The following is a 17,961-nucleotide window of genomic DNA, read 5'->3' as shown; positions in this document are numbered from 1 at the left end:
CTGAGATTCAGGCATTGAGTGGCGCTGGTAGAACAGTCACTCACAACGATACTGCCATTGAAAGTGGTATGGATGGCATGGTCTCAGAAGAGATAGATGATGTTTTGTCGGTCGGGGCAGCCGAAGTCCCCGGCACTGCGAAGATGGAATTTGTTGCACCGCCGGCAACAGTGGCCTCGATGTCAACTGCAGAAGCATTAAAGAAGGCCCCAACAGGCGCAATACCCAAAGCGTCGAAAGCGAATGAGCAGTTCCCCACTTTAATAGAGGCGAAAGGCAAAAATAAGAAGAAGAAGACTGCGGCAACCAAGCCTAAAGAAGATACACCGAAGGAGAAGAAAATCAACACTGATGGTATGATGCCGGCGATAACATTATACGAGACAAGTATAAGGGAGATAGCCAATATTTTAAATAGGACGTTGAAGAATGGTGACTTCCATATAAAAATGGTAAGAAAAGGGGTGATTAATGTAAAGGTGAAGGGTCTGAAGAACTTTGAGAAGGTCACGTCGATTTTTAGGGATCGAAAGTATATGGGCCACACTCATACACCAAAGTGTGTTTTGCCCTACACCATTGTCCTTCACGGACTTTCGAGTGAGTATAGTGAGCAGGAGGTTTTAGGATTTTTCTCGGGGGAGAAAATCACTTTCAAGCTCAGCATACTGAGTGTGAAGAATATCGCTGAGGACAAATGGGTCCTGCGCGTGGACCGAACTAGTGACGTCGAGGAGCTGTACAAGTTACGGACAGTCCTCGACTGCGTAGTTCGGTTCACCAAGGACAAATCGAAGGGTCCCCCCCAATGTTTCCGCTGCCAAAGGTTTGGACATGTCTCCGAGAATTGTAGTATGCCTCTTCGCTGTGTGAAGTGTGGGGGCGCTCATGGACCGGGGGACTGTCATATCCCCTCTAGGGAGATTGCTGCTCAGGGCGTTATTGACCCGATTTCTGGAGTGGTTTCAGAGTGCCCCCCTGTGAGATGTGTGAACTGTGATGTCGTGGGGCATACGGCTGGCTCCTTGGAGTGCCCACGTAGGGTAGCCATTATGGCAGCGCTTGCAAAGCGTAAAGAGGAAGCTAAGGCGAAAGCCAAAGCTAAATCTGATCGCGTTGCTAGCATGTCATATGCTGCCGCCCTAGGTGCGCGCCCAAATCCCCCCCTCGCTGTCAGAAGTGGCGTTGGAATTACGAAGGGGGTACCCTCATCAGGTGCCTCAAATCGTAAGCCCGACATGTTCGACGCCTGTCAGCGTGTCTTTGGTGGGGATTTCATTGGAGTTTTTGCCCGAATGAGGGAATTTGCTCCACGATATGAAAGACTGGTTAAGGAAAAAGGTGAGAATGAGGCCCTTTTGGCCATGATGCGTGTGCTTGTCAATGTGTGAATTGAATTGTGTGTTTCTGAACGTCAACTCTTGCATATCCCTGAGCAAGAGACATTTTTTGGCAATGTTTATGAGAGAACGAAAGCCAGATGTTTTGCTATTGGCGGAACATAAGCTTTCGGCCTCTCATACATTCGCCATCGATGGTTATCGGGTGTTTCGCAGGGATAGACAGGGTCGGTCTGGAGGTGGGACGGCTGTCGTGGTAAGAGATGACTTCAGGTGTGATGAGATTGTGCTTGATACTGGTGTGGTTGAGTCGTGTGCTGTTAGAGTGTGGATGAATGATGGGTCTTCGATTTCGTTTGTTTCATTGTACCTGCCTCCGTCTATTGCTTTGCGTGTGGATGATTTTAATGCGATTCTTTCATTATATGATGAGGGCGAAGTAGTTGTTGGTGCTGATCTCAATGCGAGGCATCCATCCTGGGGTGGCAACGAGTTGGATCATAGGGGTAGAAGATTCGCCGAATTCCTTCTGAATTCGCCGAATTTAGTAGCTTGTGCTGCGAATAGACCTACCAGGCCAAATGGCGATTACGGGTCATTTATAGATTTATTTTTGATCTCCCCTGGTCTTCCTGTGTTGAACCCTGGGGGGCTTGTGGATGCGGTGGATTTTGAGTCAGACCATAGGGCTATTTGTTTGTTTCTGAGTGTGAATGATGTTGCTAGGCGAGAGCGAGTTGGATATTTAGATTATAGACGTATGAATGTGAGAAGATTTAGGTCTCATCTTATGAATGGTTTGGAGGGGCACATGCTTCCGGTTGACAGAAATGTCACAGTGAATGAGATTGATGACTGTGTGGATGGTTTGGTGAATGTGTTTCGTGAGGCTGTGGACCGTTCTGTGCCCAGAGTTAGGAATAGGAAATCTCTTCCTGATCTTCCGCCTTATTTGGTTGGCCTTATTCGTGAGCGGCGTGGGCTTTGTAGGACGGCTCGCAGGACGCCAGATCCTGAGAGGCGATCTGAGATCAGGGCTATGATTGGTGAGCTTAATGTTGTCATTGACGGTTCTATAAGACGGTTTGAGGAGGATCGGCTGAAGCGTTATCTTCGTGGCATTAAGGTGGATAATCGGACATATGGACGGGTGAAAAGGGCTGCCGGTTTGTCGACAGGAATCTCTGTTGGTGCTTTGCGTTGTCCTGACGGTAGTCAGGCGACTGTCGATGCTCACAAAGCAGAGGTTCTAGCCGACTTCCTGCAGTCTTCTGCGCCCGTTAATATGAATGATGACGACTTCGCCAATAATGTCGGCGTGGTTGCGGATGGTATTGGACGAGGGCCGCCTCTGACAACATTTTGTGGCACATTTTCTGCGGATGGGGCAATGATATCGGATCGTTCTCTCTGGGCTGACGGAGGGTTTGTCAGGCCTGATGATATTGGGCAGGCCTTGGCATTAAGGCCTGCCAAGAGATCTTCTGGGTTGGACGGTATCCCGGATACAGTCATCAAGAGAGCTGGCATCTTGGTTTTTGGATTTCTAGCTGTCCTCTTTAACCACTGCCTTAATTTGGGATACTTCCCAAAGGCGTGGAAAAAGGCAGTTGTCATTCCAATACCGAAAGCTGGCGGCTCTCGTGAAGATTGTTCGGGCTACAGACCGATCTCAATGTTGTCATCGTTTGGCAAACTTTTTGAATTTTTCGTCCTAGAAAGGATTAGGTCGTTCGCGGAGGAGAATGGGGTCTTCAAGGATTTCCAGTTCGGGTTCAGGCGAGGTCTGTCCACATCTCACGCATTGGGTGTTTTCTCGACGCATGTTGTTAGGTCTCTGGGGAGGAGGTATGGTACAATTGCTGTTGGCCTTGACTTCGCCAAGGCGTTTGATTCTGTGTGGCATGACGGGATTTTGTACAAGATGTCCCGCTTCGGCTTTGGTGAGCGTCTGTGTGGGATGGTAGCAAGTTTCTTGCGGGATCGCTCTTTTGCTGTGAGAGTAGGTGATGGAATGTCGACTTGGAGGAATGTTTCAGTGGGTGTGCCCCAAGGTTCACTCCTTGGGCCGATACTCTATAATATTTTTGCAAGTGATATCCCTGAACCACCCGAAAGGGGCTTGCTGCTAGCGTATGCAGACGATGTTATGGTTGCGTTTTCTGGTCCCAGGGCCGGTTCGATTGAGCGTGGTCTTAATCTCTACTTGGAGGATTTGCACAGCTATTTCTCCAAGTGGAGACTCAGGCTGAATGTCAGGAAGTGTTCTGCGGTCGTCATCACTGGGCGACCTGGCACGGTATTTCCCAATTTCGTGTCATTTCGACCTGAGGTGTTGATCGCTGGCACTTCTGTTGTCGTGACGGACTCGCTGAAGTACCTTGGCGTGGTCTTTGATACTGGATTCTCGTTTCGTAGGCACTTGGATTACACCTTGGCGAAGGGCAAGGGTATTTATTTTGCGTATAGGAGGCTGATTGCTATGAGGGGAGGCCTCTCTCAACGGGTCAAACTTCTGATTTACAGTCAGATAGTGCGACCTGTCATAACCTACGCCTTCCCCGTTTGGGCTGGCATTTCGTCTGCGCAGATGGAGAGACTTAGGATATGGGAGAGAGGCATCTTGAGGGCGTGTGTTGGTATGAGACCCATGGTTTTGGATGATGGCACGGTGCGAAGTCCCTCTGCGAGGGCAGTGTATGATTGTGCGAATGTGTTGCGTATTGATGTGGTGATGATGAGGGATGCTCTGGTATTTTTGCGAGACTCGGAGACTGTTCCAAACGGAATGGTTGTTGACATGTTGGGCTTTCGGGGGGACGTTGACAGTCTTACTGGCAGGACCCACTTGTCGCCGGCCTCACTTCTGGGCCTAGAGGAGAATGGAATGTTGTACAGGGATGGACAATTATTGTTCTATCACAGAAGGTATGGGACTTATGACCTTGACGACACGGTCTATTTGACTGCGCAGTAGACCTGACCACTTAGGTGGACATTGTAAATATATTTTGTAAATATTGTAAATATCCTTAGTTTTAAGCCATAGTTTTAAGCCCTAGCTTTAAGTTTTCATTTTATATTAACTTTTGTCTTTTTTTTTGTATTCCCAAATTTTTGAGACGGACTGGAGATGACATTTTTTAGTTGTTTTTTGTTAGGAAGTTGTGTCTGTGGTAGATCTGCAGCAAGAGTTTATTTGAGTTTGAGAATGAAGGAAGTTAGTACTTCATATGATTGGTTATCAATAATTTAATTTCTTAAGTTCAGTTCTACTTATGTACGTATATAGTTGATTTAATGGAATAAAAATGAACTTTTTGAAAATCAAAATCAAATCGGCACACAAGTAATAACGTTTTGACAGTGTTTGTGTTCATATCTTGTGAAGTGAAGAATTAAAGTGAAAAATGGCTCGTACCAAGCAAACTGCCCGTAAATCTACCGGTGGCAAAGCCCCTCGTAAGCAATTGGCTACTAAAGCTGCTCGTAAGAGTGCCCCAGCCACCGGCGGTGTCAAGAAGCCCCATCGTTTCCGCCCTGGTACCGTTGCTTTGCGTGAAATCCGTCGTTACCAAAAGAGCACAGAATTGTTGATCCGCAAATTGCCTTTCCAACGTTTGGTTCGTGAAATTGCCCAAGATTTCAAAACTGACTTGCGTTTCCAGAGTTCTGCTGTCATGGCCTTGCAAGAAGCTAGCGAAGCCTACTTGGTTGGTCTATTCGAAGATACCAACTTGTGCGCTATCCATGCTAAGCGTGTCACCATCATGCCCAAGGATATCCAATTGGCCAGACGTATTCGTGGAGAACGTGCTTAAATTTTTGACATATTAAAAGCCAACTTTTTTTACAAAAACAATCGGTCCTTTTCAGGACCACAATATTTTTATAAAAAGAGAAAATTTTTTTTCAATACTTTACAGTTGACAAGAATTTATTCTTTATTATTTGATATCAATAAACTATATTGCATTTGTGTTTTTTTTTTTTTTTGTATTAGGTTGGATATGAAGGGAATGTTGTTATATGATGTAGATTTTGCTTTCCAATGGTTTTACATTTTTTCGTACTCATTCACAATTTCCATTTTTTCGTACTCATTCACAATTTATTTTCTATTAATTTATTTTTTCAAAAGAAGAAAAGATATAAGTAGGAGGATTTGTTTCTTATTTTCATCTAATGCTACATTCAATGCGGCAAACATTTTATGAAATATTTTCTAACCCTATATGGCAAACTTTTCGTAACAAATCGGAGATTATTTTTGAATTTTCTAGGGTGTTTATTGTTTATATATTTCCTAAAGTCGTTAGACTTAAATTTATTCCCTCTGCTGTTATAATTCTTTTAGTTTTTTTTTTGCGAAATTTTATATCAAAAATAGCCAATTACTTTACTTCTTTGGCTAGAGGTGGTATATCAGCTATGGCAAATTTTTATTCATAGTATTTCGATTTAAAATTTTGTTAAAATGGTATTATAATCCGACATGTATTTTTTCTACGATGTTTTAATATTTTTCATATATACATTTCATTTCTTTTGCAAATATTTTAATTTTATGGTTTCAACTATATTCAACATTGTTAACATCGCTGTACATGATATACCACACCTTCACGATTATTTTAACTTTTCGTTACAATTTGACACTTTTTATTAATAATGTTATATTTTAGTATAAATGTGTGATTTCTATTATATTTTTGAATGAAAATTTCCTAAAACATTTTTAGTTTTGAGCTTTGAAATTAATTTGCAGAAAAACTTTTATTCATGGAAAATATCCCAATATGATGAATTCCACTGTCATAGACGACATAATATAATTGAATATTTTACCATGAAAACTATGCAAATTGTATAATTTTTTCGTATTTCTTTAAAGAAAACATATCAAGATTCCCTATAATTTTTTTATTTTATACAATTTTCAATAAAAATAGTAAAATTTATATAATTTAGTTGGAAATTTATGATGACACTTTTATAAACTTACAACTCAAAAGATTATAATACTCTAGCCCTTCAATATTATTAATTGAAATTCTTTTTGTCATTTAGGTGGATATCTCTACTAGAGAAATGTGATAAATTCCAATTAAATATATTTACTATGTCATCATAAATTTAATTATTCTATCAAAACTTTTGTGAAAAAATTTATTCTCTTCCACACAAGAATTCACAAAATTTCGTAGCTGACTACTATGTACTTCTCATAATTCCGATGTACCCAAGAATAGCTAGTTCGAACGGTAAAAATCATATATAATAAACGTACACGCGTGTTAGTGTATATTAGTGCTTGAAGTGAATCAAAGTGAAAAACAAAAACATGTCTGACGCCGCCGTAGTTGAAGCCACCGCATCTCCAGTTGCCGCTGTTGAGAAAAAGGCACCTAAAAAAGCTGCTGCCAAGGCAAAGAAGCCCTCTGCTGCCCCATCTCATCCACCAACCCAACAAATGGTCGATGCTGCCATCAAAACATTGAAAGAACGTGGTGGTTCATCATTGCCTGCCATCAAGAAATATTTGGCCAGCACCTACAAAGTTGATGCCCAAAAATTGGCTCCCTTCATCAAGAAGTATTTGAAAGGCGCTGTTGCCAGTGGAAAATTGATCCAAACTAAAGGTAAGGGTGCATCTGGTTCATTTAAAATGTCTAAAGCAATGAGCGCCGAAAAGAAGAAGGCCCCAGCTGGTGATAAGAAAAAGAAGGCTGCCGCACCCAAAAAGGCCAGTGGAGAAAAGAAGGCTGCTGCAAAGAAACCTTCTGCCGCTAAGAAGACAGCAGAAAAGAAGAAGACCGAAAAGGCTAAGGCTAAAACTGCCAAAAAGACCGGTACAGTTAAAGCTAAACCAGCAAAAACCGCCGCCAAGGCCAAGGCCTCCGCCACAAAACCAAAAGCACCCAAGGCAAAAACAGTAGCAGCAGCCAAACCCAAAAAGGCTGCCAAGAAACCAGCTGCTAAAAAAGCCGCCGCCAAGAAGTAAATTTTCTATTTCATGGCAGAATGATTATTTTCGATATTCGAAAGCAGTTTATCTAACAGCCCTTTTCAGGGCTACAAAATATCTTTGAAAAAGAGAACAAATTTTATGCAAACAATTTTGTTTTGTTACCTAATTTTTATTTAAATAAATATACATTGTACTTAATCTATTTTTCACGGTAAAATTGAAATTTATAATCACATGTTTTATGGGAATTTTTCCAAAACTGGATTAGCCAATTGGGATGTGGTAATAAACCACAGCAATTAGAATTCTAGAAAAAAAGGTTTCATGTACCTACGCATAGAGTCATCATCAAAACTCACACACACACACACATCCTTTAACTCTACGCCATTTACAGTAATGCATACGATCAATGTAATAAAGTCTTTTACTCTGAGAAAAATATTATAGCGACGTTATTATAATGAAGAAAAATAAAAAGAAGAAATATTGAAGAAACAGTAATGAAATGCCAAATTAGAATTTTAATAGAAGTTAGACATAGTAATGAAATGCCATAATAGAATTTTAATAAAATGAAGATTACAACATTGAATTTTTCTTAGTTGAAAAATCAATTATTTCTTATTATTCGATGGAAGATGTATTTTTTTTTTTTATTGAAATAAAATAAAGATATTTTGTTTTTAGTTGATCAACAAAGAAAATCTCTTTTTTAATGATTTTTGTGGCCCTGAAAAGGGCCTTTGATGGTGGAGGAAATAAATTTTCGACGAAATATAAAGCCATTTACTTGGAGCTGGTGTACTTAGTAACGGCTTTGGTACCTTCACTGACAGCGTGCTTAGCCAATTCACCGGGCAATAATAGACGAACGGCAGTTTGGATTTCCCGACTGGTGATGGTGGAACGCTTGTTGTAGTGAGCCAAACGAGAGGCTTCGGCGGCAATACGTTCGAAGATATCATTAACGAAACTGTTCATGATGCTCATTGCCTTTGAAGAGATACCAGTATCGGGATGTACTTGCTTCAACACTTTGTAAATGTAGATGGCATAACTCTCCTTACGCTTGGTGCGTCTCTTGGTCTTGTCACCCTTTGTGATGTTCTTTTGGGCTTTGCCGGCCTTCTTTGCTGCTTTACCACTGGCTTTTGGAGGCATTTTCACTATTTTTTTTTTCACACAAACACTGTTTACACTGTTCAAAAGAGAATTTTGTGTGTGCGCAGCGATGAGCACACATTTGTACCATTTCGTGGACAAGATATTCAGGTAGCGGAAAACGAGCCTCTTCGTGCAGCAAAACAACCCTCAAATGTATTAAATAGCTCGAACGAAAAGTATATAAAGAACTGACAACTAGTTAAACGCTATCATTAGTGTTTTGTGAAGTGAAGTGAAAAAGAAAAAACAATTGAAACATGTCTGGACGCGGTAAAGGTGGCAAAGTTAAGGGAAAGGCAAAGTCTCGTTCCAATCGTGCTGGGCTTCAATTCCCCGTCGGTCGTATTCATCGTCTTTTGCGCAAAGGCAACTATGCTGAGCGTGTTGGTGCTGGAGCTCCAGTTTACTTGGCTGCTGTGATGGAATACTTGGCCGCTGAAGTTCTTGAATTGGCTGGTAACGCTGCTCGTGACAACAAAAAGACAAGAATTATCCCTCGTCACTTGCAATTGGCTATCCGTAATGACGAAGAATTGAACAAATTGTTGTCCGGTGTCACCATTGCTCAAGGTGGTGTATTGCCAAACATCCAAGCTGTTCTCTTGCCCAAGAAGACCGAAAAGAAGGCTTAAATTATCTACAAGAAAATGTAAATACAGACCATCGTATCTCTATCAAACAACAATCCGTCCTTTTCAGGACGACAAAACATTTTTAAAAAGAGAAAAAATATTTTCAAACAATATAATTTCATACATACTTTCTTTCTGTAACAATAAAATTTACTATAAAAAAATTTATATGAAGATATTCATCTGTCATGGCATCGAAAAATTTCGCCACTTCATATTTTCATTTTGTTCCTATCTAATGCCATTTATTCCTAAAGGTGAGTACTATGTTCGAGTTTTTCACCAAAACACTAAATTAAAAGTGCAAAAATATATATGAAGACGATAACATTTTTATCAAGTCTCTTCAAATTATGGATGGAAAGGATCCAATGTATTGATTGCGAACCATTTAATATTTCAAAATTAATTGATTAAAAAAAGTAACCGTGAAAATAAGCTGGTTTTCAGCTTGAAAACTGAACATAGTACTCAGCTTAATATCGAAAAACAACAAATTCCCACCAATTTCATTAAGAGAGCATTCGTTTTCTGAGCCGAAGTGTTTTAATTTTCATCTGTATCAACCCTGATTATTTACTACATATGTATCTTTTGTATGCTTTGGCAAAGCCGAAGTCTAGTAGGATCGTAAGTGTTCGTAACTTCTAGCGGGAAGTTGCAAATAGTTGATGACAGAGAAAGCTGTTTGTATCAATACATACATAACTGATTTCTGCAAAAAGAGAGTAAGAACGTCACGCAAAAGAACAAATGACACTAGGATCGAGTACAGTGCAACATAGAATCATTTTCTTTGATTTCTGCAAAAAGAGAGTAAGAGAATCATAGAATCATTTTCTTTGGGGAATGGGACGAGAAATGACATATAGAGAATTGCATATATGTTTCGTATGTATTACATTCGTAGTGTTTTTCTTTTGTAGCGTATGTCATGTTTTTCAGAAAAATAGCATAGTAGTCGCCTTTGGTAAGTCCATACATAATTGTTTCATTGGGTTAGTAACAATGTTTTGCCGACGGCAAACCAAATGTTTGTAATTTTATTTAAACCAAGTAAATTTAAAATTTTATTATTAAAATAATTAAATAAATTTGTAACAAGATGATCTCTTTTGTAAATATATTTTGTGGTCCTGAAAAGGACCGATTGTTTTTGTATTAAAGTATTTAAATATTCTCCAAATAGCGTCAAGAAAATGTTTAACCGCCGAAACCGTACAAAGTGCGGCCTTGTCTCTTCAAAGCGTAGACGACATCCATAGCGGTGACGGTTTTACGCTTAGCATGTTCGGTGTAGGTGACAGCATCACGAATAACGTTTTCCAAAAACACCTTGAGGACACCACGGGTTTCTTCGTATATCAATCCAGAGATACGTTTTACACCGCCACGACGAGCCAAACGTCTGATTGCAGGCTTGGTAATACCTTGGATGTTATCACGCAACACTTTACGATGACGTTTAGCGCCACCTTTTCCCAAGCCTTTGCCACCTTTACCACGACCAGTCATTTTTCACTTTTTTTTTAATTCACTTCACAAACGTTGTACAAGAACTAATACTGTTCCGCAGCCTATGCGCTTCTATTTATACAAAAATTCCTTGAAATGCTTACTAATATTAATAACACGATCTACCCTCGGGTTCGTTCGTGTATACTTCGTGTATATACAGGCAGCTGTAAGATACAATATTTCAATCTTTCACTACACACACCCTTAACTAACAGTTTGCGCGCTCAATTTTTCTATAAATATGGCGTTCATGCTCGGCACACAAGTAATACCTTTTTGACAGTGTTTGTGTTCATATCTTGTGAAGTGAAGAATTAAAGTGAGAAGTGTCTACCAAGCAAACTGCTGTTTTCCCGTCGGCTTTTTAGTTTGGCGGATTGGTAATTTTACCGACGGCTTTTTTTAATAAGCTTGGCAGTTTTTTGGTGTTTTGCCGACGGAACTATCACTTCACTGTAACACTAGTTTGAAGCAGAAATTTAATCTCAGTGAGCTTGAAACAAAATTAAATCTCAAATTGGTGGCTAAATTTGGTTAGCTTACCTCGATTTTTGAGAAGCCGAAATCGAAATAGTAGGCAGCAAAATTTGTCAAAATCACTCACCTTACCAGCGATTTTGAGAAGCGGAAGACGATATAGTAGGCAGCAAAAATTGTGCAAAATATTGTACCTTACTAGCGATTGTGAGAAGCCGAAATCGAAATAGTAGGCAGCAAAAATCTCACACCCTACCTGTAAAAGTGAGATTTGCATAGTAGGCAGCAAAAATCAAATATTGAAATTTTCAATAATTTGAAAGATTTTCCAGTGACTACATTGAATGGTGGACGCGAGGAAGCCATTCAAGTAGTCACAATGAGTGAAAGTCAAAGACTTGGTGGAAAAGTCAGTGAGGCGAAGATGACTGGTGAGGCTAGTAGCCAATTATCTGACACTAGCCTTAATAATGAGGAGGCACGCAATAGAGAGCGTGAGAGGCGTAAACGCAAAAAGAAGTCGAGTGGGCGAGATTCGCCATACGAGAATTTGCGTTTGCAGCTAGCAGTTGAGAAGCTCAATGGTACCATTAGCGAACTAAATGGAACCATTTCAATGCTGGTCGAAGAAAATAACAGACTGAGAGCTGAGATTCAGGCATTGAGTGGCGCTGGTAGAACAGTCACTCACAACGATACTGCCATTGAAAGTGGTATGGATGGCATGGTCTCAGAAGAGATAGATGATGTTTTGTCGGTCGGGGCAGCCGAAGTCCCCGGCACTGCGAAGATGGAATTTGTTGCACCGCCGGCAACAGTGGCCTCGATGTCAACTGCAGAAGCATTAAAGAAGGCCCCAACAGGCGCAATACCCAAAGCGTCGAAAGCGAATGAGCAGTTCCCCACTTTAATAGAGGCGAAAGGCAAAAATAAGAAGAAGAAGACTGCGGCAACCAAGCCTAAAGAAGATACACCGAAGGAGAAGAAAATCAACACTGATGGTATGATGCCGGCGATAACATTATACGAGACAAGTATAAGGGAGATAGCCAATATTTTAAATAGGACGTTGAAGAATGGTGACTTCCATATAAAAATGGTAAGAAAAGGGGTGATTAATGTAAAGGTGAAGGGTCTGAAGAACTTTGAGAAGGTCACGTCGATTTTTAGGGATCGAAAGTATATGGGCCACACTCATACACCAAAGTGTGTTTTGCCCTACACCATTGTCCTTCACGGACTTTCGAGTGAGTATAGTGAGCAGGAGGTTTTAGGATTTTTCTCGGGGGAGAAAATCACTTTCAAGCTCAGCATACTGAGTGTGAAGAATATCGCTGAGGACAAATGGGTCCTGCGCGTGGACCGAACTAGTGACGTCGAGGAGCTGTACAAGTTACGGACAGTCCTCGACTGCGTAGTTCGGTTCACCAAGGACAAATCGAAGGGTCCCCCCCAATGTTTCCGCTGCCAAAGGTTTGGACATGTCTCCGAGAATTGTAGTATGCCTCTTCGCTGTGTGAAGTGTGGGGGCGCTCATGGACCGGGGGACTGTCATATCCCCTCTAGGGAGATTGCTGCTCAGGGCGTTATTGACCCGATTTCTGGAGTGGTTTCAGAGTGCCCCCCTGTGAGATGTGTGAACTGTGATGTCGTGGGGCATACGGCTGGCTCCTTGGAGTGCCCACGTAGGGTAGCCATTATGGCAGCGCTTGCAAAGCGTAAAGAGGAAGCTAAGGCGAAAGCCAAAGCTAAATCTGATCGCGTTGCTAGCATGTCATATGCTGCCGCCCTAGGTGCGCGCCCAAATCCCCCCCTCGCTGTCAGAAGTGGCGTTGGAATTACGAAGGGGGTACCCTCATCAGGTGCCTCAAATCGTAAGCCCGACATGTTCGACGCCTGTCAGCGTGTCTTTGGTGGGGATTTCATTGGAGTTTTTGCCCGAATGAGGGAATTTGCTCCACGATATGAAAGACTGGTTAAGGAAAAAGGTGAGAATGAGGCCCTTTTGGCCATGATGCGTGTGCTTGTCAATGTGTGAATTGAATTGTGTGTTTCTGAACGTCAACTCTTGCATATCCCTGAGCAAGAGACATTTTTTGGCAATGTTTATGAGAGAACGAAAGCCAGATGTTTTGCTATTGGCGGAACATAAGCTTTCGGCCTCTCATACATTCGCCATCGATGGTTATCGGGTGTTTCGCAGGGATAGACAGGGTCGGTCTGGAGGTGGGACGGCTGTCGTGGTAAGAGATGACTTCAGGTGTGATGAGATTGTGCTTGATACTGGTGTGGTTGAGTCGTGTGCTGTTAGAGTGTGGATGAATGATGGGTCTTCGATTTCGTTTGTTTCATTGTACCTGCCTCCGTCTATTGCTTTGCGTGTGGATGATTTTAATGCGATTCTTTCATTATATGATGAGGGCGAAGTAGTTGTTGGTGCTGATCTCAATGCGAGGCATCCATCCTGGGGTGGCAACGAGTTGGATCATAGGGGTAGAAGATTCGCCGAATTCCTTCTGAATTCGCCGAATTTAGTAGCTTGTGCTGCGAATAGACCTACCAGGCCAAATGGCGATTACGGGTCATTTATAGATTTATTTTTGATCTCCCCTGGTCTTCCTGTGTTGAACCCTGGGGGGCTTGTGGATGCGGTGGATTTTGAGTCAGACCATAGGGCTATTTGTTTGTTTCTGAGTGTGAATGATGTTGCTAGGCGAGAGCGAGTTGGATATTTAGATTATAGACGTATGAATGTGAGAAGATTTAGGTCTCATCTTATGAATGGTTTGGAGGGGCACATGCTTCCGGTTGACAGAAATGTCACAGTGAATGAGATTGATGACTGTGTGGATGGTTTGGTGAATGTGTTTCGTGAGGCTGTGGACCGTTCTGTGCCCAGAGTTAGGAATAGGAAATCTCTTCCTGATCTTCCGCCTTATTTGGTTGGCCTTATTCGTGAGCGGCGTGGGCTTTGTAGGACGGCTCGCAGGACGCCAGATCCTGAGAGGCGATCTGAGATCAGGGCTATGATTGGTGAGCTTAATGTTGTCATTGACGGTTCTATAAGACGGTTTGAGGAGGATCGGCTGAAGCGTTATCTTCGTGGCATTAAGGTGGATAATCGGACATATGGACGGGTGAAAAGGGCTGCCGGTTTGTCGACAGGAATCTCTGTTGGTGCTTTGCGTTGTCCTGACGGTAGTCAGGCGACTGTCGATGCTCACAAAGCAGAGGTTCTAGCCGACTTCCTGCAGTCTTCTGCGCCCGTTAATATGAATGATGACGACTTCGCCAATAATGTCGGCGTGGTTGCGGATGGTATTGGACGAGGGCCGCCTCTGACAACATTTTGTGGCACATTTTCTGCGGATGGGGCAATGATATCGGATCGTTCTCTCTGGGCTGACGGAGGGTTTGTCAGGCCTGATGATATTGGGCAGGCCTTGGCATTAAGGCCTGCCAAGAGATCTTCTGGGTTGGACGGTATCCCGGATACAGTCATCAAGAGAGCTGGCATCTTGGTTTTTGGATTTCTAGCTGTCCTCTTTAACCACTGCCTTAATTTGGGATACTTCCCAAAGGCGTGGAAAAAGGCAGTTGTCATTCCAATACCGAAAGCTGGCGGCTCTCGTGAAGATTGTTCGGGCTACAGACCGATCTCAATGTTGTCATCGTTTGGCAAACTTTTTGAATTTTTCGTCCTAGAAAGGATTAGGTCGTTCGCGGAGGAGAATGGGGTCTTCAAGGATTTCCAGTTCGGGTTCAGGCGAGGTCTGTCCACATCTCACGCATTGGGTGTTTTCTCGACGCATGTTGTTAGGTCTCTGGGGAGGAGGTATGGTACAATTGCTGTTGGCCTTGACTTCGCCAAGGCGTTTGATTCTGTGTGGCATGACGGGATTTTGTACAAGATGTCCCGCTTCGGCTTTGGTGAGCGTCTGTGTGGGATGGTAGCAAGTTTCTTGCGGGATCGCTCTTTTGCTGTGAGAGTAGGTGATGGAATGTCGACTTGGAGGAATGTTTCAGTGGGTGTGCCCCAAGGTTCACTCCTTGGGCCGATACTCTATAATATTTTTGCAAGTGATATCCCTGAACCACCCGAAAGGGGCTTGCTGCTAGCGTATGCAGACGATGTTATGGTTGCGTTTTCTGGTCCCAGGGCCGGTTCGATTGAGCGTGGTCTTAATCTCTACTTGGAGGATTTGCACAGCTATTTCTCCAAGTGGAGACTCAGGCTGAATGTCAGGAAGTGTTCTGCGGTCGTCATCACTGGGCGACCTGGCACGGTATTTCCCAATTTCGTGTCATTTCGACCTGAGGTGTTGATCGCTGGCACTTCTGTTGTCGTGACGGACTCGCTGAAGTACCTTGGCGTGGTCTTTGATACTGGATTCTCGTTTCGTAGGCACTTGGATTACACCTTGGCGAAGGGCAAGGGTATTTATTTTGCGTATAGGAGGCTGATTGCTATGAGGGGAGGCCTCTCTCAACGGGTCAAACTTCTGATTTACAGTCAGATAGTGCGACCTGTCATAACCTACGCCTTCCCCGTTTGGGCTGGCATTTCGTCTGCGCAGATGGAGAGACTTAGGATATGGGAGAGAGGCATCTTGAGGGCGTGTGTTGGTATGAGACCCATGGTTTTGGATGATGGCACGGTGCGAAGTCCCTCTGCGAGGGCAGTGTATGATTGTGCGAATGTGTTGCGTATTGATGTGGTGATGATGAGGGATGCTCTGGTATTTTTGCGAGACTCGGAGACTGTTCCAAACGGAATGGTTGTTGACATGTTGGGCTTTCGGGGGGACGTTGACAGTCTTACTGGCAGGACCCACTTGTCGCCGGCCTCACTTCTGGGCCTAGAGGAGAATGGAATGTTGTACAGGGATGGACAATTATTGTTCTATCACAGAAGGTATGGGACTTATGACCTTGACGACACGGTCTATTTGACTGCGCAGTAGACCTGACCACTTAGGTGGACATTGTAAATATATTTTGTAAATATTGTAAATATCCTTAGTTTTAAGCCATAGTTTTAAGCCCTAGCTTTAAGTTTTCATTTTATATTAACTTTTGTCTTTTTTTTTGTATTCCCAAATTTTTGAGACGGACTGGAGATGACATTTTTTAGTTGTTTTTTGTTAGGAAGTTGTGTCTGTGGTAGATCTGCAGCAAGAGTTTATTTGAGTTTGAGAATGAAGGAAGTTAGTACTTCATATGATTGGTTATCAATAATTTAATTTCTTAAGTTCAGTTCTACTTATGTACGTATATAGTTGATTTAATGGAATAAAAATGAACTTTTTGAAAATCAAATCAAAAATCGGCACACAAGTAATAACGTTTTGACAGTGTTTGTGTTCATATCTTGTGAAGTGAAGAATTAAAGTGAAAAATGGCTCGTACCAAGCAAACTGCCCGTAAATCTACCGGTGGCAAAGCCCCTCGTAAGCAATTGGCTACTAAAGCTGCTCGTAAGAGTGCCCCAGCCACCGGCGGTGTCAAGAAGCCCCATCGTTTCCGCCCTGGTACCGTTGCTTTGCGTGAAATCCGTCGTTACCAAAAGAGCACAGAATTGTTGATCCGCAAATTGCCTTTCCAACGTTTGGTTCGTGAAATTGCCCAAGATTTCAAAACTGACTTGCGTTTCCAGAGTTCTGCTGTCATGGCCTTGCAAGAAGCTAGCGAAGCCTACTTGGTTGGTCTATTCGAAGATACCAACTTGTGCGCTATCCATGCTAAGCGTGTCACCATCATGCCCAAGGATATCCAATTGGCCAGACGTATTCGTGGAGAACGTGCTTAAATTTTTGACATATTAAAAGCCAACTTTTTTTACAAAAACAATCGGTCCTTTTCAGGACCACAATATTTTTATAAAAAGAGAAAATTTTTTTTCAATACTTTACAGTTGACAAGAATTTATTCTTTATTATTTGATATCAATAAACTATATTGCATTTGTGTTTTTTTTTTTTTTTGTATTAGGTTGGATATGAAGGGAATGTTGTTATATGATGTAGATTTTGCTTTCCAATGGTTTTACATTTTTTCGTACTCATTCACAATTTCCATTTTTTCGTACTCATTCACAATTTATTTTCTATTAATTTATTTTTTCAAAAGAAGAAAAGATATAAGTAGGAGGATTTGTTTCTTATTTTCATCTAATGCTACATTCAATGCGGCAAACATTTTATGAAATATTTTCTAACCCTATATGGCAAACTTTTCGTAACAAATCGGAGATTATTTTTGAATTTTCTAGGGTGTTTATTGTTTATATATTTCCTAAAGTCGTTAGACTTAAATTTATTCCCTCTGCTGTTATAATTCTTTTAGTTTTTTTTTTGCGAAATTTTATATCAAAAATAGCCAATTACTTTACTTCTTTGGCTAGAGGTGGTATATCAGCTATGGCAAATTTTTATTCATAGTATTTCGATTTAAAATTTTGTTAAAATGGTATTATAATCCGACATGTATTTTTTCTACGATGTTTTAATATTTTTCATATATACATTTCATTTCTTTTGCAAATATTTTAATTTTATGGTTTCAACTATATTCAACATTGTTAACATCGCTGTACATGATATACCACACCTTCACGATTATTTTAACTTTTCGTTACAATTTGACACTTTTTATTAATAATGTTATATTTTAGTATAAATGTGTGATTTCTATTATATTTTTGAATGAAAATTTCCTAAAACATTTTTAGTTTTGAGCTTTGAAATTAATTTGCAGAAAAACTTTTATTCATGGAAAATATCCCAATATGATGAATTCCACTGTCATAGACGACATAATATAATTGAATATTTTACCATGAAAACTATGCAAATTG

General features: G+C 41.5%; 3 protein-coding genes across 3 annotated transcripts; 2 read left to right on the top strand and 1 right to left on the bottom strand.

Moving 5' to 3' along the window:
- The first annotated feature begins 4,750 nt into the window (after window positions 1-4,750).
- Window positions 4,751-5,161, top strand: LOC142242672 (histone H3). The gene has a single exon (XM_075314234.1). The coding sequence runs from the start codon at window positions 4,751-4,753 to the stop codon at window positions 5,159-5,161; it is 411 nt and encodes a 136-aa protein (XP_075170349.1).
- Window positions 5,162-8,100: 2,939 nt separating this feature from the next.
- LOC142242754 (histone H2B.1/H2B.2) lies at window positions 8,101-8,475 on the bottom strand. The gene has a single exon (XM_075314311.1). It carries the CDS (start codon window positions 8,473-8,475, stop codon window positions 8,101-8,103), a length of 375 nt encoding a protein of 124 aa, XP_075170426.1.
- An 8,028-nt stretch (window positions 8,476-16,503) lies between these two features.
- On the top strand, window positions 16,504-16,914 carry LOC142242670 (histone H3). The gene has a single exon (XM_075314233.1). The coding sequence runs from the start codon at window positions 16,504-16,506 to the stop codon at window positions 16,912-16,914; it is 411 nt and encodes a 136-aa protein (XP_075170348.1).
- The last annotated feature ends 1,047 nt before the right edge of the window (window positions 16,915-17,961 follow it).

This window comes from Haematobia irritans, unplaced genomic scaffold (assembly GCF_050003625.1).
Source record: "Haematobia irritans isolate KBUSLIRL unplaced genomic scaffold, ASM5000362v1 scaffold_6, whole genome shotgun sequence".
Classification (NCBI taxonomy): Eukaryota; Metazoa; Arthropoda; class Insecta; order Diptera; family Muscidae; genus Haematobia; species Haematobia irritans.
The sequence above is the reverse complement of the archived record's forward strand: the minus strand, read 5'-3'. Positions and strand labels throughout refer to the sequence as shown.

What these genes read in the sequence shown, in the direction of transcription:
- LOC142242672 (XM_075314234.1), top strand. Translation starts at nt 4,751, where the DNA reads ATGGCTCGTACCAAGCAAACTGCCCGTAAATCTACCGGTGGCAAAGCC.
- LOC142242754 (XM_075314311.1), bottom strand. Translation starts at nt 8,475, where the DNA reads ATGCCTCCAAAAGCCAGTGGTAAAGCAGCAAAGAAGGCCGGCAAAGCC.
- LOC142242670 (XM_075314233.1), top strand. Translation starts at nt 16,504, where the DNA reads ATGGCTCGTACCAAGCAAACTGCCCGTAAATCTACCGGTGGCAAAGCC.